Genomic DNA, 26,713 nt, shown 5'->3' on the forward strand with positions numbered 1-26,713 from the left:
CGATTAAAATCGAGTGCGAAACGTTCAATTAAACTCAAATCGAACATGTGTAAACGAATGTTATTGAGAGGCATCTCCAAAGCCAATGAAAAGCCACAGCTTAGAGGAAAAACTGAGAAGTACATACTTGCGGTTTGCGTGGAGCGCTGCGTGGGCGGTTCACCAGGTTTTCCGCAGTTTCCACAAAAGAGGCGGGAGGGAGGGGAAGGGGGGCCGAAAAGGAACAGGAGGGGAGGGGAAAGCACCCGTCGGGAGGGGGTGGGGGTCCGTAGAAAAGAGGGGGCTCTCTTAGGTCCGTTGCGATCGGATACTGGCAGTGGCGGGGCCGCACCGCCGAAGACGGACGTGTTTTATGCGAACTTTCGATCCGATCTCGTACCGCGATCATCTCCAAAAAAGCCTACAAATAAACATCATCCGATTCCGGGGATCATCACGATCCTGAAACGTCCAAAAAGCGCTTAAAGAACGAAGCAGTCGACCTTCCACGCGAACTAGGAGGAAAGCCGCTCCCCCTCCCCCCTGCATATCGGTAATTTCAAAACAATCCAATTTTCAAACTTCAAAAGCGGCGTGGCCTCAGGGCGGATGTTCCGTAGATTGTGGACCAATTGAGTGTGTTTTGGCGTTTCGTCCTTGTCGGGACGCGCGCGCCATATGTTTCATCCATATGGCGAATGAAAATTCGGCGAATTTTCCACGCTTAGGCGCGTGAGTTTTTCACAAGCTGGTTATCGTAAGTGCGCCGATCAAGGTGCACTCACTCGCTTGTTGCACACTTGAGTCAGGAAAAAGTGCATATAAGGAAGACATATGGTGACGTCACCAGTTTGTTAGGGTAATCCAGCATTAGAGTTTTTTCGCTGTATGTTTATACAGCGGAAAAAAGACGTAGATTTGTTTTTTTTTTTAATTATATTGAACGCTAGATGTGCGTGTAAAATGTTGCACAATGAATGAAATGTTAAAAAAAAAAAATGCGTGTCCAAGTGTATCGGGGAATATTATTATCACAATTAAAGCAAATATTGCTCATTGTGATAAGATAAATATGTATGCATGTTGGTGTTTCTTTTATATTACAGTGTATTATTATGCAAATACATAGTTGTGAATCGTTCGTTTATAAAATAATTAAAGCTTTACTTTACTGTTGAGTAATATGTATAGTATATCGATTTAAATCGTAAGTACTTGTGTATTAGTATTGTATATTGTGTAAGTATTGATCAATATGTGTCAATTGAAAGTTTAAACCTAAGTTGATTTTGTTGTTCGGTTAAAATCATTAATGCTAACGTTTTCGGTTTGGTTTCGTTTGCATGTAATTTTATTACAATATTGTTTGTTTGTCGGGATTCGTTCGTATAAAAGCAGTGTATGGTATAATTTTGTGATTGTGATTATTAACCAATTTTTATGTTAATAATAATCAAATTTCGATTGAAGTTTTGCAACGTTTGATTTGTTAGTGGGTCGAGAACCGTTTGTGTGCGTATTTTTTTGTCCGCGAAATTTTTCAACGTATAAAAAGCGTTCCAAAAAGATTTCTCATTAAGAAAAACGTTTTCTATTCAAAGTCGGCAATTACGCCTCGAGTGAAAACCTATATAAATTTGACCACGGTGCAAAAACTTTTTGAATAAGAAAAATTAAGCACACAACGAACGAGATGTGTGAAAAAATCAACAATGTTACGGAATCGAACGAAAGCGAATATTTTTTTTTGATTTTCATTTTTTAAATATACATAATTACCATCGGTGTTTCTTTCGGCGACCGACGATGACGTTGTGAAAGTATGACGCTCGAAATTATTCGAGTGCATATTGAAAGAGTTTGCACTAGAAATTTGCATACAATAGACGAAATGAAATCGTTAAAATAGTATTTCTTTATAAAATCGCATTCGTCCACTTTATTATGACTCGCGTTTTTTTTTTCAATTCAACTCTTGATCAGTCTTTTTTTATAAAACAGTCATTGTACACCGATCGGCATCAAATCTGTCAGCACATAAATAATGAACGGTCAATATTTTTATTGAGTGATAAGTTTGATTTCCTGCATAAATTAAACGGCCATTATTATTTATGATATAGAGCCAATTTCATTCGCTGGCATAATTTTCAAATGTCAACAAGATGATATTTTCGCTTCGTCAATATGTATGTATTTCAATATATGTCGATAATGCTGACCATTTATTTCATATTCATACTTGAAATGCAAATAAATCAATTATGTCGACCTTATGCTTGATTATTGTTCTTTAAAACAGGCAAATTTAATATATAATTTGAGAGGAACCGTTTCAAGCTATTAAATCAGATAAATTGGCAAACTCTGATTGACCTAGAGGTGAAATAGGCCAAACAATTTTTGCAATATTCTAATACAAAAGTGAGCAGAAGTGGCATTCCGCGCCGTTTTGTTTATCTTATCAATAGCAATATTGGCTCATAGCGACCTTGTGCAATCGTTGAGATGGAGTTGCCAGAAGTTTTTGTGCAGCGCATGTGCACTTTCACTGTCGTGTGGTGCGTTGCAAAAACTCTAAAATGCTAACTGGGCGTACTTACTTATGTACATACTTTTATGTACTTGTCTACCACTTGATACAGTTTGTGCAATAGTAGAAGGTAGGCGGACAACACCTGCCACTTGTCAAGGGACCAAATTCGCCTTTCATTTCGAAGGCTTTTCATTATGTGCATTTTATGCAGGCAACGATTGTGACACGATTGCATGTCGACCACACTCGAATGCAGCCCATAATACATACCGCAACGACGAATGGGAAAAAATATTAAATCTGTTAAGTGTAATTGCGAAAGTGTTTTTATCACAATGCAGTATGATGGCTTATTATTTCATATCAATCAATCTGGATGATGCAAAAATGTACTTTTTGTGAAGAATGTTGTAAGTAAATCAAATTTTTGAATGATCCCGTTATTAGTTCAATGTTTTTTCCATACCTCAAATTCGTAGAATAAACCACAAGTAATATGTAGAATAAACCACGTCTAATCTATTATATTATAATTCACTTGAAATGACTGCAGTTTTAATTTATATCTGGAGTTTGATAATGTTTCAGTAATTATATACATATACAAATATGTATATGTATATATATATATATATATATATATATATATATATATATATATATACATATATATATATATATATATATATATATATATATATTTTTTTTTTTTTTTTTTTTTTTTTGACATTCCTAACTTTATATATTTTTTGTATAGGTATGTATATTGTCCTTCTCTCAGTAGACAGAATTTCGTTTATATCATTACCCTGCACTGTCAACATAGCCAACAACAACCGCTAGGAATACACGAGGGCCGAGACAAATTGTCCCTCGTGTGTTAACAGGCGAATAATCTACGCACACTTGTCGCGTCATGGGCCATGTTTCTATGCCATTGGGTGAAGATCGATTTCATTTTTATTACATTGCGAGTTTAAACAAAACTTAAGAGTAAAAAAAACTATAGACTACTAACAGTAGAATGTTCGGCCCAAAGATGAGGCAATTTATCACGCGAATTCATTCATCAGCAGGTTGCGCGATTGCTGAGTAATCGTCGTTTTTTTATGACTGATATGGCTTTTATTTACAATACAACACAATTGGTCAGACGATCCGAGCGAAAACTAGTACGTGGTTCGACACTTTAGTGGCAATTTTGAGTACAATCATTTTACAGATTTGACCGTATGTTGCCGTATTTATCTCCACCACCCTCGCGCTTTGTCAGATTTTAATTGTTATGGGCATTTAGCCCATAACTTTTACATTTTCGCACTATATCTTACAAAATTTGCATTACAGGCTCTCATTATTTGTCATATATATTTTTTTACTTCACTCGTACGTTATATAATGTACGTTAATATTGAGTGTTATATTCGATATAGTCGATATATTCGCGGGTTTCGACCAAAAGTTAACGGTTATATCTGACGATTGTTTAACATTTATTTGTTTGCCGATATTGTTAGATTGAAAATATGTACTCTGAAACGAAGTCGGGCAATCATTAGCTCAGTAGGGTCGTTCGTAAGCGAGCGACTGATCGCTCGATAAATTGCCTCGTTTGTATGTATTCTCCTTTAGTTTGCACTCTTAATCCGCCTTTGCGTTTGTCGTAAGAGTGTAACATTGCGTCATGGGAAAGTTCACACAAATAAGTGCAACGTTCGACCGACTTACAAATTGCTTTTCATGTTTACAGGTGGTGAACAAAAGTTGGACGAGGAGTCGAAAAGTGGATCGGCGCGCTGTCGTCCTGCGCTCCAAATATGTAGCCGACAACGACTTAACGGCTTCCGTTAACGAAACAAAATAAGATTACTAACGAGGCAGAAGAAGTAGACCGTCGAAAGTAACGTGTGAAACAAAAGTAAGAGTGCACGTTGTAGGCCAGCGCGGCTAACGACCGCGTCCAAACCGAGATCAACACACGACACCTTCAGGTGCTCATCGACCGATCCACAGCCGAAAACCGGGTCAAGAAGATGGACGAGTTCACATACGAGTTCACCATCACCGACGTGGCGGATACGTGCTGCTACGACCAGGACAGCGGGATCGACGAGGCTCCCCCTTCGATAATGGGAGACGTCGTCAGCTCGGCCGACGAGGATTCCGTCGACGACGATCTGACCATGGTCAGTCTGGACGACGATCTGACCGTGGTCAGTGTCGAAAATGACTCCGACGACACCGTTTCCGGTCCCGTCCAGCCGGAAGCTGCCACCGTAGACGCGAAGAAGCCATCGTATCCGGACGATTGTCCGGTCGTGTCTGCCAACAATGCTGTGGCGTATTACGACGTGTTGACTGTCGCGCAGAGGGGACGCTCGCCCCGCAAGCCGCGCAATCTCATCGCTCACAATGCCGACACCAAGGTGGTGATTGCACCTCACGATGAAACTGAACAGGTAAATATATATATATATATATATGTATGCATCTTCATTTTCGTCAGGCTTCATTCGAAAAGTGTGCCAAATTCACCCGCGTCGCGACGCGTCAGCTGTCGCTTCTACACGTCTAGTTTGGCGTGGTCGGATCGGAAATCGAATGTTAACTATCGCTTTTTAGTGTCGGCTAGCGATTACCAACCGTTTGTATATGGAAAATTAGTTAATCGATTTTTTTTTCATTTTCATGAGTCTGAAAAACGCCGATAGGCGTTGTATTTTGAACATGTACAAAGTTAACAAGAATACTACCCGCTAAGTTTTTCCAGGTAGCATTGAAAAAAATGCATTGAACATGGGTCGTGTAATCCGTGTCATTCATTCGTCAACATTTATAAAGACTGGTTTACACTGGAATTTCTGAATTTATAACCATATTATATAAACAGAATTTCCCGATGGAAATCCCTAACTGCTGAGTATTTTAAATTGTGGCTTAACATTTAGATTGTAAGCATTATGCATTTTAACAACAATGAAGAAGATGGAACTAGTTTTGGAAAAATACATTCATTAATAGACTTCTTTTGTTTATTTTATTCTAGTGGTTTATTTTATTCTAGTGCTCGGTATTTGTAATATAAACCGCTTAAACATGACTAATCTTATAGTAAACATTTTATTAAATTTATTTGAATAGCTTTATTTTATATAAATTTATTTGAATATTCATTTATTTTTTTTATTAAATTGACTGTCACGAACGAATTAACATATATACCGAGTCTCTTTCGAAATTATATGTACACCAGAATCTGACGCCTGCGCTCCCCGTGCCCCCCGGGGCTGGAGGTGAATTTATTTGTTGTCATGGAAACTTTGACTTGTTTTCGTTTCCCACCTGATTATAGTTACAAAGTCTCTTTCGAAAATATATATTAGATTGTTGCAAGATATAATGGAAAAATACACAAAATAGACTTCTTTTGTTGATTTTATATTATTGCAAGAGTCTAAACACACATTTACAAAACTCGAAATCCTCGGCGGTAGTTATCTAGAGTAGTGATCTAGGGTTTGTTTGGATTAGCTACCATTTTCATACCTGTTTTCTATTGGATTATTAAATAATTCTAGTTTGAAATGTTGGCGAAATTTTCAGCTTGGCGGGCTTTCAATAGAAAGGACGTCAGCACTCAAAGGGCTAATCTGTACATACATCAGTGGTTGCCATGCGGGCTATTTTCGAGCGTAGTTTATATTTTGGGCGTGAACTTTTTTTTTTAACGAATAAAGGACAAATTCCAATCAAGGAACTGATGCCGTTCTCTCATCTTTTGAAAAGAAATAACTGTAATAAATACTTATGGTATACAAGTACTTGCTATGTCTACAAATACAAATACACTCTAACTTCACACGTCTCTTTATTACCGACAGGTCTACTATTTAGTACTTCTACTATTTCATAATTTAATGAAATTTTATCAAGTATGCAATAACTATTGAATTTGTTTATAAATTATTTGCGAAGAAATGTTATAGAAGCTAAATCAGATTAATTTGCAAACTTTGATAGGGAAATGTGTGGGGTAAGATTGATCAGAGTAGAGACCGCGATAAACAACTTACAGCAACAATTTATTAGTAAAAAATTAAACTAAGAATAACCTTGTAAAAAATAAAGTTATTATAATTCGGAAATCAAGGGCACAAACAGGCTGTTTTAAAAATTTAGTGAAGTATGCTTACCATTTATAGCACAGAGATTTTACGATTTAAAACTCTAGATTTCCAATTTGTCACTGTAGTTCGGGCTTCCCTGTGCTAAAGCCTCAAAACATTAATTAATGTTATGTAAAATGTAGTCGAAAACGCCTGGCTTTGCGAGGCATTAAAAGATTATACATATAATATATCATCAAACAAATCTGAATACAAATTTAATGAATTGTATGTAAAGTCATTAAATTTATTTCAATTAGTAAAACAGTTATCGACTTTTGATATCCTACTCCGACATTTGGCTCACCTATACTTTGATTTTAATTAATTATGTACGTGAAGCTTAAGCAATGACGTCAATATTCAAATGGTGTGATGTAAAATTTACCAACGCAATAATATTATATGTATGTATATTTACAGTGATTTTCCAACATTGCCTATTATTAAGTTGAAACTGTACATAACACGTAAAATACATGATTACATTTTTCGAACTATTTCCGGCCCATTTACTGTTAACCGTTAGATGGCTTTAAAAGGATCATACATATATATGTACATACACATGTACTGAGATTCTAGGTATACCATATGCAGGTATAATTTTTGTAAGTTTATATAGTCTTTTGAAAATTGCTGTGGGAAAGCGCATAGACGGACAAGTGTCGACATCGGATGCCGGTGGAAATAATAAACCTTTATTTAAAAAACAATACTGAACACTAAAATAGACAGAATAATAAAAAGGTTTTGCTGTAACATAAATTTATACAAACACGTATATTTATTTTTATATTAAATTACTAATTAAACTACATCTAACACATCAAAATTTAATGCCTAGGATGTTGTTGTTTATTGGCACAAAGTTTATCAAATCTTGGGGGCAATATGGAGAGTGCCACTCGTAACTCATTTTCGACTAGCTATTAACCTGGCTCGATATTTGGTTTTCATTGCAGCTAGTGCCGAAAAGCCCGTTTCAATAAAACAATAAAATTATCGTTCTTCCACAAATGTGCCTCTTCATGTTGGTTTTCTTCGAGAAAGGTTGCTAATTAAATCTAATATATAATTTGGAAAGAGACTTTGTATATATGTATGTATGTATTCTTGGTTCGTCGTCCGTAGATTGGTGACGTCATCGAACACGTGATCGAACACGTGATTCGATTTTTTTTTTTCGATTCATAGGCGTCGATTTGATTTTTTTCGATTCAATGGATTCACCCCCGCGGGGGCGCAAGGGGTGTAGTCCCATGGGGCCCCGAAGGAGGGCGCAGCCTTATGGGGCCCCGAAGGGGGCCCAGGGGGGCCCAGGGGGGCGCAGCCATCATCGAACAAATGATTCGATTTATTTTTTTTCAATTCATAGGCGCCGATTTGATTTTTTTCGATTCAATGGATTCACCCCCGCGGGGGCGCAGTCTTAATGGGCTCAGCCGCATGGGGCCCCGAAGGGGGCGCAGCCTTATGGGGCGCAGCCTTATGGAGCTCAGCCGCATGGTTTATGCCTTCTAGCGTTTTCACCAAATCATGAATCAAATCAAATTCTTTCTCTTCAAATGAAACGAGTGAATCCACATCAATCAATGACTTTAAAATACAGTTTTTAGCTTCAAAAAATCGCTGCAACATGAAAAACATACTGTTTCATCGAGTTTTGACGTCAAATTTTAATTGAATTTCTTTTCCGTATTGTTAAATACATACATATATTCTATTATATTATATATACATATATTAAATACATACATATATTCTATTATATTATACATACATATATTAAATACATACATATATTCTATTGTACATATATTCTGCAATATGCACAAAATTATTCATAATATTTTTAAAAACATTTTTTATGAAAATGAAAAATGAAAAAAATATTTTCAATAGGAAAAAAATGTTGAAGTTGTCGACAAAGAGTACATGCCTCCAGAACACATGTTGAGACCGATGGTTGAAACACAACTGATTCTCAAAAATCCGTACAAAAAACAACATTTTCGAACGGATGACCTAATATAACGTTGTTTTATGTTGTATAAATATTATTTTTAAATAAATTTATGCCAGCATCGTAATCCCGGTATCGAGACTAGTTTCCACACCGGGATTCACGGTACCAGAAAACGTCGGGATCCCGGGATTGGATGCCCTACTGTGATTATATTCGGCTTCGACACGTTGTAAACTCTGTATGGTAGTGAGTGTGTATTTCGAATTTACATCTTTGAAAAATTATTGCTATGAGGGATTTTCACGTTATTTACGTCACGTAGTACATTTTTAATGGAACGAGAGTTGCATATCCAACATGGTATACATTTTCGCGGAATTATTGTTCACGATAGAAGCTTTTGATACATTGTTTGGATACTCTAATCATGAGGAAATTTAAATGAATCAGATTTTAATATGCAAAATCTGTTCGTATGTTTAATGTTTGTAGATTTATTTAGAGTTTTTTTTTCTTATACATATTTGACGAATAAGTTCTTCGTCTTTTGGAAAATCTTAGTACATATGTTCATATGTATATGAATAATTTCTTTGTATTGTTTAAATCATAATATATGTACATAAATGTATCTTTATTCTAAATAAAACGTTTTTGGAGAAATCCAATTGAAATATTTTGTTTGGCGATGAGAGGTTGGACTAAATAAATTTCTATACTTAATGCTTTGTTGACGTATAATATACATGTATGTAGGTATGTATGTGTGTATGTATATAGGCAATGTAATATATTTTCGAGTATTGAAGTATTGAATGACGTAAGGGATTTTATTCCTAGGGTTCTGGAATCCATTGTGGAAGTGGTCTCACCAAATCTGCCCAAAAGGAATTCAATCGCCGACAAAATTACATTTTTTTTTCCACTTTCCTACTTACACTTTTCTTACAAGTTTACAATGAGATAAACCTATTCATATATATGTACATACATACAAACACGATTATGTATACAATAAAATGAAATAATATTTATTTTAACGTTGAGTCTCTAATTTTAACATTTACGTCGTTTCTGAATATTTTTTAAAGATAAGTAATATGTTCGTCTATTTATTTTTAATATGAGTCGTATTTTATATTACAATTAGTGTTTTTAGCCGGTTTCGCTCGGCATATTTAATATAAACCGCTTAAACATGGCCAATCTATGTAATAGTAAACATTTTATTAAATTTATTTGATTAAACTAAACGTCACGGATTTTACGAACCAAACAAATAAACAAACATACATACAAAATGTGTTATACATATATTAGATTCATACTACATAGTAAAAGAAGTGTATTTTCTACCTTTAAAATACGTCACTATCAATGTGCCTAATATATCATTATCATCATAATCATCTACAGCCATCTACTGCTGGATGAAGGCCTCTCCAACACGCTTCCACTCGTCTCTGTTTTGCCGAACTCTCATCCATCTCACTCCACATATTTTCCTAATTTCGCCCACCCATCTTCCCTGCGCTCTTCCTTTTACCCTTATGCATTATCTTGGGTAACATTCTAGCACTTCTTAAGTTCACCTTTGGCTACGTGGCTCGCCCATTGCCATTTCAATCTCTTTACTCTATCCACTGTATCCACAACCCTTGTCATACTTCTCAGGTACATACATATATGTATATAAGATTAATTTTCTCGGGTACAATTCGAGCACTTATTTTGTTCATCTATTGTCCTGCGTCCTAACCGTAGCTAGAAGAACGGACGATAGATGAACGGAATAAGTGCTCGAATGGTACTTGAGAAAACGTAAACGGGTGCAAGAAAGGCCACATGAAATATGGGTAGATGAAATTAGAAAAAAATGTTGGGTGAAATGGGTGAGAGTGGTCCAAAATAGAGACGAATGCTAGCGTTTTTGAGTGGCCTTCATCCAGCAATGGATGGCGAATAGTTATAAATGATGATTTTTACAATGGTTAATACGGTTTCAATATACAAGGACATGCATATACATATGTGCATGCATACATATATGTATTATGTGAATTTATTAGTTTATCTAACGGTCGACCTGTGTGTTTGTTTTCAATTTGTTCACACGTACAGTAGTTTTCGCACAATCGAACTATGTGTGTGTGTATGTATACACATGTATACATACATATGTAACACTAACTATGCGTGTCAATGAACCATACGGTACATACGAGTCTTTTTAAATCGTTTATAATTTAACCTGCATTGTATGTCGGTGTTTTATACGTATGTATGTACATATGTATACTCGGTTGCATACATATTATGTGGATCAGATCGAAAAATCAAAATTTTGACCTTTCCACGGTGGACCCAGTGGAAATGCCCACATTTTCATTTTACGCTCCGGTCTTACATATATATGTACATATGTATATATTTGAATTTGTACGCAGTTTTCACTGGTCTCGATTTTTTTCCTTTTTTTTTAATGAGTATCGATCGTGTGTAACGGCGAGTCAGTATAGTGAAATCGGCAACATAGCTCCTCAAATGTTGTCGAGCAACCGGCTGTCTGCCCTAGAGACCTACATATCCGCGACTGAAATATTTCTAGAGGTAGGTAATGATTATGATAATTTGATGCGAGCCGGATTGATCGCGCCTGAGTGCATATGCGAGTGAAGTCGTGATTTTCCGCGAAAATTACAGCGAAAGTTTCGCAGATTAATTAACATATCCTATCTATCTCCCACCAGGTATCACATGATACTTTTAGCTGTTAAAATCTTTGAGATGTGAAAACGCCAAGTATTTAAGTGGGAAAGCCTATGGAAACCACATCACAACGTTGCTATAATTACCGTTTCCGCTAGTATTAAAAATTGGTGTTGTGCCTATTGATTCCAATGGATGGCTGTGGAAAGGAATTGATACACGAATTAAAATAAAGTTGTATGCTATGTATAGATAAATATACGGTCTCCGTGACGAGACAGAATGTTAAACTACAGAAAACGCAAATATCGGAAGGCAAAGATCGAAAATTGAAAGATCTTAAGTCGAAAGATCAAAAAAAAAAAAAATAGTGCATGGTAAACGGTACATACTACATAAGCGGGTGTATTAATAGTAAAAAGATGAGTGCATGCATTACACGCTCGCCAATCCAACCCGTTCACCCGTTCGAAACGATGAATGAATATGTGTGTGTGTGCGTGTGTCTGCGTAGATGTAAATACATATGTGTGTTCCCTCGCAGTGCATCTAACGCCAATGTCACCCGTCGCTCGGCGCATTGAAAATTAACGTCGATATCGATAACGTCCCAGATTTTATGACCCAAAACTTACAATGTCTCTTTCAAAATTATATATTAGATTAGAATCGAGGCTCAAAGGTTTACCATAATTTATTATTCAAGTGGTTCTAAAAGATGAAAGAACAATATTTAGTCGCTTTATAAGCCAGGATATGTAGATTTTAAATAAATTTCTTAAAAGGATTTCCGATTCCAAGAAATTATTTTGAGAATACATTTATGGAATTTTATGCTATTTTAATATTTTATTTATACAAACTGTAAAGCTTATTTTGAAATGAAAATATTGCGTATTTAAAGCGCAAATACATATGTATATTCCTTTAAAATCAATTCAATTACTTTTTTGGAAATAATTTTTGGATAGAAGGTAGAATATGTACATGCATATATCATATATACATACATATGTATATGTATGAACATATGTATATGTATGAACATATGTACATATGTAGATAAGACACGTTTGAATATGTTCGTATGTACATATAGTAAATACATACATATGTATGTACGTACACTAGCATTAACTAAGCAAAAATTTTAGTTTTGTAATAATGCGTTATTCATTTAATACGTCATTTTTTTCGAAAATCGCTGCAGTGACGGAAAAAGATTGTTACAAACATATATACATTTCGATTATATTAATATAAAATTACGTATTATACTCAACATGAGTGTTTGCTCTACATATGATTAAAATATTCATTTAAATAAAGTCGATATTGTAAAATCTGTCTAATGACAAGATAGATTAATTTATCACAGTTGCTCAATTGTACAGCGGATTTCATTACTATGTTACTTTATTAATGTTAATTGTTCATTCGCACGCGATTAGTCCACGATTTATCGAACAGCAGCGACTTTTAGATAATCTATTAAAAATACACGATTGTTCTCGGGAAAATGTCATATGTGTAATAAAATGACGCAAACACTGACCTACCGTATTGAAAATCCCAACATGTGTAATGTTTTATTGAATTTATATGCAAGCGCTATGCAATGCAATATTTTATATGTATGTACATATGTAGTGCAATAACATCTATTGTCACTTGCATAGAAATAATAGTGACAATGTAGTGATGGTCTTATTTGTTTGACGGTAATAATGCACATGTATGATATCGACATTTGTTTCCGACGTTGATCGGGTGATTTAGTAATAAATTAATTTGAAATCAATAGAGAGCACGTGAAGTGCAATTATACACGGGTACAAGTGCATTCTCTATCCACTGATGTCAAATGTTGCATACGGAGCAATTTCAATGCTCCATGAGCTCCTTTTCACCCCAGAAACATATGTATACGTATGTTTGTTCAAACTCTATGTTTGTTACTTTATCTATGCATGTATGTACTCGTACGTAGTAACAATAGATAAAGATTTATGATCATCCGAAAATTCGAACTCGAGATTTTGACTGATTCGAACTCGAGAATCGATCACTGATCACGTTTTCTTGATCTAGAAAAAATGTGTGTGTATCTGTGTGTTTTGGGGATTTTTTGAATACTGTTAGTCCTATCGAATTGAAACTTAGTATCGGTTTCTGAAGTTCTTATCGACACGACGTAAATTAATTTGACCGGAAATGGCACCTCCCCTTATAAAGGGAGGTGCCATTTAAAGATAAAGGACACCTATAGGTGTCCTTTTTTTTAAAAGTTTTTGAATACAATTATCTGAATCTGACTGAATTTTTTTTATATGTAATAGAAATTATAAATTTTATAACCAAATGTTTTATAAATATTTTTACCTGAACCGGAAGTAGTACTTTTACTCTAGAGAATTATGGTTTTTTATGTTTTCCTCAGAAACCTTTTGGTTTATTGAACTGAAATTTCATATCTATAAGTTTAAGCTTAATACCAAGTTATTTATAAAATTTACTAATTGTTGATTGATTTATCTATAACATACTCGGAAATATTCGCTAGTAAAATTCTCAATTTGATCAATTAAGAAGTTTTAAGTTAAAAAAGTTCGAATATTTGATGAGAATTTGCTAACTACATAGCATGTTAAAAATGAATCGCCGGGTGAATTTTGTACATTTCACTTCGTTATCGGAATAAATCAATATAATTCATAAAGGGTGACATTTATTATGTGATTATTATTTCAGTGATATTAATTTTACCGCTAATTGTTGTTTAAAATACAAAATTAAAAAGCAACTAGAATTTAAAATCGAATAACAAATATAAAAAAAGTATAAAGTATGTTAATATTATAGTATCCTACCATAAAAATACTCGGCTAACTATAAACCACACAAACTAGTGACGAGAAAACAAACAAAAATTCACGTGTTCATACATATGTACATATGTATATGCCTTAGGGAAAAGGTTCGGCGAGTGCTATTTATTGTATTTAAGTTGAGCTTTCTACCTGTGCATACGGCCATTGGTGGGGATGGTCGATTGGGACGATTTCTAAGGGTGCTATTGTATTTAAGTCGAACTTGCTACCTGTGCATACGGCCGTTGGTGGGGATGGGCGATTGGTAAAAGTTCGAAGAGTGCAGCTGTCCACGAGTGCAACCCCGTTTCAGAGTTTTCCGTAGTGCGTTGACAACAGGCCAATTATCGAGAGTGGATACCTCGCTCAGGCAACCTTCATAATGTTATATAAATCGAGAAATGACTTTCATTTAATTTAAATATATTTTAAGACTGTATTCGTAATAGTATAACGATCTAATTAAATACATTTACTTACTTGCACGACTGTATTTATTTGAAAACGATATTATTATTTGAATACGTTTATAAATATTATTTTAGTTTCAAATCGAATCTTAAATACAAATGCTTCGCACTTATCGCAGAAGGTTATCGAATTGCATGTATTGAATAATAAATTCGACGGATTTTCTTTTAACGTAAATATATATGTATGTATATGACTGTTTTCTTCTCCTGAACACGGCCTTTAACCTTTGGCACACGCATGCGTCCCTTATATTTTACGCTCGATTGGAATAATATTTTTCGTTAAAAAATCGACAAAAGAATGCGAAAAAGTAACGTTCGTTTATATTACAAACGAGGAGCGGTGATAAAAAATGACGCTTCGTAAATCACACGAAAATTTTGATAACCCGTAAATTCACATTTGATTCAATGAATTTTAGTCGGTCGATGTTTTGTTTTTGCGCTGCCCTGGCGAAAGTTGAACTGTTGAAGGATTTTTGCCGATGAAATGATTTTCACGTTATAACGGCGCGCTAATGTTACGTAACGCCGAGACCGCAACGCTTCGAGTTCAAGTTCAACGGCGATATATGCCAAAAGCGAAAATAACGCCAACGGTAATTAACGTTACGTGTCGATGGAAGTGAGCGCGTGTCGCATGCTACAGACATCATCATCACCATCGTATATTTGTACTTATGTACATATAATTATGCGTGTGCACCTGCTATATTTTTTAATCACAAAGTGTTTATTTTATATCGATTTTATACTCGTTCATTCATATATTTTACAAATGTAGAAGGTACGGTTAGATTCGATGGCTTTTTGTTGGAGTTAGTGGGCCTCATTGTTGGGAAAACTCATTTAGTGGCTAAGATTACTAGATTACAATATAAACGAAGGCTTTTTATAATATGTTTTCGTATTGGTAATAAATAATTAACACAACTCTATCAAAAAAGTGATTTATAAAGATATAATACATACATGTATAAAAGCGCCCCGGCATTACCGCGCGGCGACAAAGCCGCGAGAGACATAACCGCGCATCGACAAAACCGCACAGCAAAAAGCGCGCTCGATGACAAAACCGCGACAGAATATATGAAAAAAAATTGAAATATATCAATTTCGATTTGTATATATTTTTTGTTTGTGACTTAACAAATAAGCTGCAAGTCGTCACTATGCTTAAAGAAAATTATAAAACATAAAACGAATATAAAATATAAAACAAATATAAAACTATAAAATATAAAAATATAAAAAATATAAAATATAAAATGCTACGATCCCAAACTAAGCAATCCCTCAACCAGATCAGTATATTTTAGATTGAACAAATCCAACCCAATAGGAATCCGGTTGAGGAGACAGAGGACGGAACCATTAAATTGATACTGCCTCGGGTGAGGAGAATAAATCACGGTATCTAGAGTTTCTGAGTTCGTTGGTAACATCGAATTGCAATTCAGTAAGAATTTGAGGATTGTACACCAATGTAAAAAAAAATGCTTCCCCAGATATACTGTACTCAAGGGAATTAAGGGAATTATAGCCCAGTGCTCCGTGTAGATAGGCATTTGGATAGATAGAGCCAGGGATAGCGACCATAAAGAACCAAGTAAGCATATCTGAGACACCTTTTCTGCACTCTCTCAATTCTCAAACAATGGACCCTATCACTAGGGCTCCATATAATAGATTAGAACTCGAGAATGCTTCGTACAAGCGAAGTGTAAAGTATACGGAGTACCCCTAAGGCACTCTGGAAAGTTATATGTATCTTGGACATATAAAGAAATATTAAATTTCTAGAAATATTTTAATGCCCGGATAAAATTTTCTAGGGATGTATTTTTTTTTCCATTTTAGTACATTATTTTCCCCGTTTTGTTGCATTAGTATTTTAAATCGTTTTTCCCACTTAAGTGCATTAATTTTTCAATTGTTTTTTTTTAATAATTTTATATAGCTTTTAATTTAGGTTTTTTTGTAAATGAACAGATTGGTTTGTTTCGATAAACTAGTGTGTTCATGATGAGTGAAATGTGCACTTAGATTGATGCATACATTTAACACTTATCTGATCAGATAAATGTACATATGTACATACTATGTATGTAGTAGACAGAATGTAAAGTTTGAAAAAAAATGAAATTATTATAAAATTTTGTATGCTCCCGGCTTCTTTATAGAGCGTTTCTTTCAGATATCAAATAAAATAAAACTTATTGAATTTTCTTTAAAGGAAAATATTTTCACTTTCGCACCTGTAACGAATGTAATTTTTCAGTTCACGCTTGTGTTTGATTTAATTCATAAAATGCAGTTATAGTCATCGTCATTTGACTCATTATGAATGTTTAAAATTCGATTTCAAATTAAATTCGAGGAGAACGTGATTTTTTATTTTATCATTTAAACCTGTTAATTTATTATAATGTTATATGGGTTGTCGAAGCCAGAGCCGTCTAACCTTTGATCGCATTAAAAATTGTTTTATCCACGGGCCCCATCTAAAATAATAAAAATAGTGCATATGTTAAATTAAAAAAGTTTAGTCGTAGTTGGGTGTCCTCGGCACTTTAGAAAGAATGAAAAGTCATTACAAAGTTAAATTAAAGCTACAGACGAGATTTTATTTTAATTTTTAAAATGCGCAGTTGAAAATTTACACTTTTTTACATTTTTCGTTGAAATCATTTAAACTCAATCGTTTCCAAATACTTTCATAGATTTATTTTGTAGAAAATATTTATTTTAAATTTTGTATTTTTTTAGAATGCACCGCAGGGGGAATTCGATTAATAATAGAATAAAAATTCACGCAAAAGAAATTTTTTCGAGTGCTTTGTGAGCTATTCTTGACTTCAACATAAAATTAAGAGTGATTTTGTCAATTAGCGACATAATTAAAAATTTAAATACACGTTTGATTTAAATAACCGTTGTATTATTTCACAACTGATATCACAAAAGTGAGCCCTTATGTAAGCCATGAAATATTTATGTGACAAATAAACGAATACAATACGTGTAACACGCGGTATACGCCAAGTCGCGTCGCGTGGTGTTGCATATTGTATTATACATATCTACATGTATATACATACATTAAAATTCAATATCGGTAATATTCTCGTCTGTATCTTGATTTAAGACAAGATTTAAGTGGAAAATACAACCCAGCGATTGTGTAAAATTGTGGATTTTATTTTGTGATATTAGTATGATACAAACATATTTCGAATAAATCGTATGTATGTACATACATACAAACTATCTATAGACAAAATCTCAATACAATGGTATAAATGTTATACTCAATGAAAATCAAGCTGTTGTTTTTTTCATGAAATGAGCAAATTAAAGAGTGGCTCGTCCTTTAATTTTTTAATGCATGAATACATGAATATATAATCGTTCTCAATCTGAGAATTTTCCAGTAAACCTGTCAGAGACATTTATGTCAGGTTTGTCGATATTACAATATAATACAACTTTCAGTAAATATTTGCCAGTACTTCAATCACTGAGTCGAGAGTATTCCATTAGATAGACGTCTCTCTCGTTCTTATTGGTCGATTGAATACTCACAATTACATATACATAAATATATGTATTTGTGGACGCTGTGGCTTACTAACTGTCTGTTTGTTTTGAAATTAGTACGCGTTAACGTTGAGAAAGAATCGGAAATAAAACATAATGACGAGGGAATACCAAAAGTAACCGGAATTTTGATTTTAAAAATATGTATGCTAAAATTTACATACTCAAAACTTTCATAATTTAATAATCGTCAAAATATTATCTTTATTAGGCGAAAAGCTCCCGTCCCAACATTATTTACAGTTCCAAGGAGCTATCAGTATGCTTGAAATTACATTCCTTATCGGTGATAACTGTTTGTAACGCTGCGAGCTGCTTATAGGAAAGAACCACAATCAACCAGGTTGAACTATCTCAGTTTTCTAATTATCTAAAAAAGCACGAACAGCTAAGATCCCTCTGGTTTGTTTTATTGAATTTTAAACGAGCTGTATCTAAATGTTAAGAGGAGCTGTATCTTAATATTTATCTTAGGAACTTAATCTTAATGTTTTTAAGTGATTGCATAACTGGATGGCGAAAAATAGTATTGAATTAAGCAAACAGGTACAAATACACCCGCATAGAACATGTAACATGCTACGTTGTTTGACAAAAAACCGGCATGAATATTGTTTTTCATCTTATCTAGGTACTACCGGTAGTACCGAAATTTGATATTATACTGAATTATAAGGTGAGTTGAATCGTTTTGAATTTAGAGAGATTTGAAAGCTGAAAAGTACTACAAATGAAAGATAAAATACCCGACTGTAGATTGCAATATTCATTTTGAACAGAAAATTGACCGACTTTGAGACATCGACCGAACAACACCAAGATATAGAAAAATTTCACGATTTAAAAAACACATATCTCCGAATTTCGAGCCAATCAATATTTTTTATTACCAGATTCGTGTTCACTGGGCATATATCTATAAGAAAAGTCATATCTCGTCTCTGAACCATTTTTCGTGTCGAACAGTGTAATCAGTATTCCTAGCGGTGTAGAAAGGTACAACACATAATTAATAAAATAATTGATGATTAGCCGACAATTAATATTTAATTGCGTAAATATGTAAATAAATACCAGTAGATACCGGTAATACCGACATTGGGGTTCTTCGTTAGTAGCGGTAATGAAAAATTTCGATATTTTTGTAATCCCTGTGTAGGGCAAGGTTATATTTTTATAATCCCTGTGTACATCTAATTGAAAGTACTTCTAAGGTAAATAAACAATGAAAATGTTTTAAAAACCCATGATTCTTTAATTCGTTCAGCCAAACTTCCGATTATTTTTATACTTATATGTACGCTTTTTTTAAAAACCTTTCTACTTATTGTGCATGTAATGAAAAAAAAAGACCTTTGTGAAAGTCAATTGGTGAATTGTCTCGAAATATAGTTGAAGTAATATTGTATATATGTTACACCGAATCCGTGAAATTGTCTATTACACGCATTAGGCAAGAGAATTGCCAAATGCGTGAAAAATGCAAGCATGTTGCCCAGTTCACAGATTTGGCAAATTTTTTGGCGAATGCGTGTATTCGGCAAGAATTTGTCTGCTCAAAGCATGGAGTCGGCAAATAGACAGCAGCGCCCCGGTGTTGTTTTTTAGAACTGGACAGCGTGGACAAGTGTCAAAGTGACAGCTGAATGAGGATGTTTAATTTATATATTATTATGTATAATATGACTACATACATATGTATGTTTCGATCACCTCATATGACTTATACATAAATTAATGCCATTTTTATACATTTTGATCAATATTTTAACAGTGAAACGTATGTATGTAGTCATATTATACATAATAATATGTAAATTAAACTAAATTAAACATCTTTATTCAGCTGTCACTTTGACACTTGGTTATAATATAACACGCTGTCCAGTTCACGCATTCGGCAAAGAATTTACGGAATCCGTGAACTGGGCAACGTGCTTGCATTTTTCACGCATTCGGCAATTCTCTTGCCGAATGCTTGTAATAGACAATTTCATGGATTCGGTGTAACATATACATACATATGTATGTATGTGTGTACATATTCTTTTGTATTAACATTTTCTTTAAATTCAGTGATCATAAAATATTTACAATATATGTAATACGCTTAATGAAGATATTCTTTGTATCTGTGTATCATGTACACAGGCTGTTGGAAGGGAAACAAGTAAAATTGTTGACAATTTTTCTTGTTTTAATGAAAAACATTTTTTTTTGAGTACACGGTAGCGGTTTTTGACGTTGGACGCATTTAAAAACAACGATGATTGAAAGACAACAAAAAAAAATCAGCGAGAACAAAATGAACGAAGAAGTCTGTCTGTCTACTCATTTGAAAGTAAAAGTGACTTCTTTGGAGCCGGTTTTGAAGTCCTCGTGAGCCTCTTTTAGTCAGAACAACCTCGAGCCGTTATTTCGATACTCTACTTAATTTTTTTTAATGTATACATACATATGTATGTACGTATCTATATTTACAGTAAAAGCGTCAAGTCTCGCAGATGTACACATACATTGTCTAGTAAGTGTATACTCCAGCTTTGATTTATAAATAAAGCTTACAACGCTAGATTTCACAAATACTCTTACTAGCCAAGGTATACACTGGCTAGCAAATTCATGCACTTGCCGCTGTGCACCAGTAAGTTTGATAAGCTGATTTCAACGTTACTCTTTCAATGCATTTTATGCTCAAGAATGAAATTGATTGTATTCAAATAAACGATTTATTTTCGATTGATGTGAAATAGACAATAATTAACAGGATTTAATAGACTGTACAAGTTTTACAACTACATGTGTATTACCAACCTTTTTTGTTAAAATTTAATTTGTACGGATAGCAAGGGTATGAATTTACTAGTAAACGTGATCATTCATTCTCCCGTGTACACTGTTACTAGATGATTTTGACGATGCATACACATACTAGACAATGATCAGCAATATGTGTGTGTGTGTGTTGCCCATTACTACATCATATATATAATATTGCTATTATGTGTGTATGTATGTGTGTCTCTCTGGGATAACGCTCGCTGTACTATAATAGTCGTTTCGATTCGACATACATATGTACGTCACAGCTAAAACACATCCAACAAAACGTATAAACGAATACAATAACAAAATAAAAACTTCTATATATACTGATCGCAACTAATGTTTCCGCTTGGCAGAGAATTTACTTTCATCTAATGAAAATTTATTTAATTAGTTGATTTTTCTATCGTTGTTTTATATTGTTTATATGTAGGTAGGTAGGTAGTTTTTTACTTTTTTTTCATATTAAATATTAAATTAAATATATTCAAAAGGTATTTGAAAAAAATTCGACTGCGTGGGGATCGAACACATGACCAACGGCACATTTTTTAAATTTTTTTATTTATTTAATAACTTAGTATGTCAACACCCATGCGGTGATATGTCAACAGGTACAACACTAGTACATATAGCTATGTAGAAATGACGACAATACAAGTTGTTTTGAGGACAATAAATAAACAAGTGAATTTTCAGTTTTATTTTCTTGAATTTATTTTAACATTGCTAGCAAGCAAAAGTTTCTTCATGAAAGCGTTTAACATCAGGTATATGAAAATGTTAAATTTTGAACAAAGGGTTCCCGGAAAACCTTTGAGAGACCACTGGATGACAGCACTGTGATTTGAATGTCGGGTTCAAACAATATTGTTTTGTAAAAATCAGATTGAGGATATTTCCTAATATTTCTTCTCGTGTCGAATTTGTATTAGGATATAACGACTATCATAGGCAGACATTATTTATGGCCCGTGCGAATTCTGCCCTACCATGGGCAATAATATAACAAAATTGATATAATATGTGGTATATAAATCTTTTTTTACTGACGTAAAATCAAATTTGCTGACGTACAAATGTGTAGGTCCTACACATGAACTCTTATCAATCTTAGAAATTTCGCAATAACATATACATACGTATTTTATGTATGCATAAAAAGCTTCGCAGATTTAATTAGTGAGAGTGGTTGATTGAATAAAATAAAAATAAGTACGGCATCGTCAAAATCGTATAAAAAGACAGCGACGAGATGGATCCCTCTTTGCAATGTTATTATACTCATTTAAATGGAATCGTTTACTCTCAATGGTAAGTCGACGACGAAGGTCGAATTAATTTCCGTTTACCCTTTAATCGCGAACACCGAAATCGTAGCCGGTTTTCCGGAAAATGTTAGGACTATCCGAAATTTCAAAGTAAACCGAGCCGCGTCGGCTCATACATATTCAGACGTTGCTTAATTAACTTTCCCTTCCGTACGATTCGCGGATTAAATTCGCAAGATATATTTTTAAATGTTTTATTACCATCTTAATATTCTGCCTCAGATCGATCGTTTGCATTTGAAATAACTGATTATGTACCTATATATCCTTTCCAGCCGACAATATCCTTTCCAGCTGATAGCAATCTGCATGAATTGCGGTGCAACAGTTTAAGCAACAGGACCTTAGAGGCGAGCTTTTGCGCTGCAAATTCTATTTTCTAGGAAATTCATAGCCAAACATCGTTTTGTGTTTCATTTCCGCTCATAAATATTCCAGTACAGCTGTTTTCGAATTCGGATTGATATGCATTTTCTCACTAACGACTACAAAAGTGAATACATGAATATAAAATAGTGCATTGTAGGTGTTATTGTTTTTTCTGTTTGTCCAAGCACGTGTAGCATTCGTATTTGTCTTTTTAAATTATAATAGTAGCAAGTTGTAAATATCTTTTGAGAGAAGTTTTGTACCATCTACATATGTACATATGTACATATGTATACATATGTCAGTGGCGTGCTGTCATTGGACTATAGGTAGTAGGCTAGTTCCCTTAAATCTTTTACCTTATATTTAATAACAAAACCGAGCAAAATGGCAAAGTTTCAAAATTATCGGAAGAATCTAGGATATAAAATCCAAATGTTGTCAGACGACCGAACGAAGGCAAACTGAGAAGAGGCTTGCAAAAATATCAACGATTCAATTACAATAAATTTAAATCGTTGGCCATATTGATATTGTTCACTCGGATTAGCAAAGTTAAGAAATAGACCCCCCTTAGGTAGTGGTAGTTGCAGTTTATTATTATTAAAGAGCGGACCAAGTTTGCGCCGTTCATTGTTCATTGTTCGCCGTGCATTGTTAATTTTTATGATGAACCTTTTTTTTGCACTCTAGCTTTGTAGTTTGCCCTGTTTCCTGGAATTTTTTTATTTGTACAAAATCATTAAATTCAATAAACCGGAAGTGGGACTTAAAAAAGTCAAAAATGTGAGAAACGATGTTTTCCACACCCCTAAACGTATGAAGCTGATAATTTATATTTATATTCTTTATGTACTAAATTCGAGTTCATTAGGTTTTGGTCAGAGTTCGTAATCTACCTATATTTACGAATATATTTCATTATTTTATTTTGACCTTTTAAATTATCTTCTTGATATTGTATTTTTATAATATTTATAGTTATGTTGAGAAACAAAAAAATTAATCAAAATCCGACAACCGGAAGTGGAACTTTTGTCTTGTGTAAGCTTCCCTATATTTTTTCGCTCAATTTGTTTCGAAAATGGTCTCCTGGCCGGTATGTTTGAACGTGTTCATATGTTCGTATGTTTCATTATCAAATTTAGTTTTTTATACTACTTATATTCCTCAAATACATAGATTAAGTCGTGGGTTGGTCACATCCGAATTTTTTAAATTAATATATGCAAGTAATGTACAAAGATGTTTTAAAAAGTACAGAGTTCATTGTATGTATGAAAGATGTTAAATTTATATTAAAACGATAATAGTTTTGATTGTATTAGGTATGTCTAAGCAACGATCGTCATCTGAGCAACGGTGTGCTTATTAAATTAGATAATTTCACCCACTTAATGTACATATATATGTATGTATGTATATATATAAATACAATTATATAATATAAGCTCATTCAATAGTATGGGATGTGGGTATTTTCACTGTACCTATATAACAACGAATCTGAAGTATTTATTAATATACATATATGTTGAAAATAATGTAATCGATTCGTGCGAATGTTTTTGCGTCACATCCGCATATTCAAGTTCCACTCTAGTGAGTACCTGGATGAGTAATTATACGATAGTGTGTAGGCGAAAACTTATATTTGGGCATAATATACTAAATGGAACGTTATCATATTTATCAAAATATCGCAAGCCTTTGTTATCAGCTGTATCACACGGAGTGTGGGTGTTGTCTGCTGAAATTTGAGCTGAAAACAACAAGGATAATTTTATGTGACGTGCTTGTTATTTTGATGTCAAGTCACCTTTGTCTTGAATGTATGATTTTGGTTAATGTGTTTTTTTTTTTAGATTCATATCGGATAATTAACTGAGATCTTGGGTGTTGGTATCAAATTACGATGTATCATATTATGTTGAGTGGTAAGTGTTTTGTCTTTGCGCGCTCCTCACATGTATTGTGAATTACGACCGTTATGTCAACTTGACATTGCGTGCCTAACTGTCGACAGTTGACATCAAACATAATCGTGTCATTGTCAAGCAACACTGAAAAACGTCATAATAACGAAAATTTAGTTTATAGCTTACGACAAACCGAGCGAGAAAATGTTATCGGAAAACTTAAGCGATTTTTTTGATTTGTACTGTATTTCCTCGGCATTTGTGACACTGACTGAGCACGCGTGTCACAAAGAAACACCCACGCCAGAGTTTCTACAATTGTGCAGAATTGTTTGGAGGATGCTTGAACGAATAACTTTTTGAATAATATACCAATTTTTGAACTAAATCAATATTTTACGTATAGAGATTTGTTTATTTATGTAGGTATGAATGTTGACATCTTATCAATTTGCTCCATACACCGCTTCGTAAAGTCTGACTTTTTCGATTCCATTTTTCATTTGAACTGCTCAATGAAAGCATTCATTGCGCATTCAGATAACCTTACGAGAACATATCGCAAGTTGAAAGGTTGAGCAAATGTACCTGCCGAATCAATTTGGAACAATTGTCACAGAAGGTTCATTGGGACATTGGTTGCATGGGCTGTAGTTTTATCAAACACATTTGGAAACACACAATTGGAAATGATTTTCCATGATAGCATGTAAATTTTCCAAATTATTTCCATATTTCACACTAGTAACTGTAACTGTTAAAATAATTAAAAATCTGCGAGGTTAACTATTGAATTAGCTATAAAATCTATCTATCATGTATCAAAACGTGATTAATATAAAAAAGTGTAAAAAATGAAAGAAATAATGGCTGAAGCAGAGCCGTCATTCCAAGGCGGATATCATTCTCGTACTGACCGTTAAGCGTGGTGCGAACTGAATTTCCTCTCTCTCGCATCTGAGAGGCACGTGTACAAGTGGCTCCTCGCGAAAATAATTATTTTTGTTGATCAATGTTTTTATACCGTAATGCATTAATTCGAATCATAGAGGTCTTGACGAGGAATACATAAAATATGAAGACCCTGCATTTAGTAAATTTGGAGAAATAAAATTAAATGAAATAGAAAGTCCTGGTCACTCGCTATCCATCACAGTGTGGCAAATGTTAATCAAAACAATGGACATGCCACTTAAATATAAATAATATAAAAGACTATCAAGGGTAGTCTTTTATATTATTCTTTTATATATTTAAGTGGTGGCCCGTAATAGCATGATGAGAAAATATAAATTTTAAAACAAAATCGGAAAACAGATATGGCATTGATAACTGAATTAGCCTGTAGATTTACATCTTTTTCTAAAGAAAGCTAATTCATTTTTGTTTAAAAGTAATCAAACACCTTTAATTATATACATACATACATACATACTATTATATTTTGAGATACATATATACATATGTACATATAGGAATATCTCATATTATCTACGTCTTATTGTATTATTATAGCAGTATGTCAATATAAAGCTTCAATTATGCACATTTTGAACTAAATTATATTTAAAATATTCGAAGGGAATATGTATATATTATATTATAATGTAATATATGTACGTATATAATATTAAGAATGGCTAAACCTTAAGTATTTAAGCGATTAAACCGTTATTCTGTTAGGAAACGAGTTCTACTCTTTTATATTCTTGAAGAATATAATAAGCTAAATTTGATTATTTTGTACCCTTTATGTAAAAATTTATCTTATTTCAATATTAAATATTCTATTAAATTTTTTTGTTGCAGGTACTTAATACTATCCAATACTCGAGTTACTGCTTGACGCGTGAGTTTTTAACTAACAATATTTCACGATTTAAGGATTGGAACATTCCTATTTAGTTTTGTTACAATTTTTTTATTTTTTATTTGAACATGTTTGTGGAATGGGAATATGAATTTT

General features: G+C 33.6%; 1 protein-coding gene across 1 annotated transcript in view; it reads left to right on the forward strand.

The window, feature by feature from the left end:
• Positions 1-299: 299 nt before the first annotated feature.
• LOC143912756 (terminal nucleotidyltransferase 5C) overlaps positions 300-26,713 on the forward strand; it is a 132,636-nt gene continuing 106,222 nt past the window's right edge. The window contains exons 1-2 of the mRNA XM_077432122.1: positions 300-532; positions 4,266-4,974. Of these exons, the coding sequence (XP_077288248.1) occupies positions 4,549-4,974 (426 nt within the window). The 5' untranslated portion in view covers positions 300-532; positions 4,266-4,548. The remainder of the gene's footprint in view (positions 533-4,265; positions 4,975-26,713) is intronic.

The sequence above is a fragment of the Arctopsyche grandis genome, chromosome 1, assembly GCF_051622035.1.
Source record: "Arctopsyche grandis isolate Sample6627 chromosome 1, ASM5162203v2, whole genome shotgun sequence".
Lineage (NCBI taxonomy): Eukaryota > Metazoa > Arthropoda > Insecta > Trichoptera > Hydropsychidae > Arctopsyche > Arctopsyche grandis.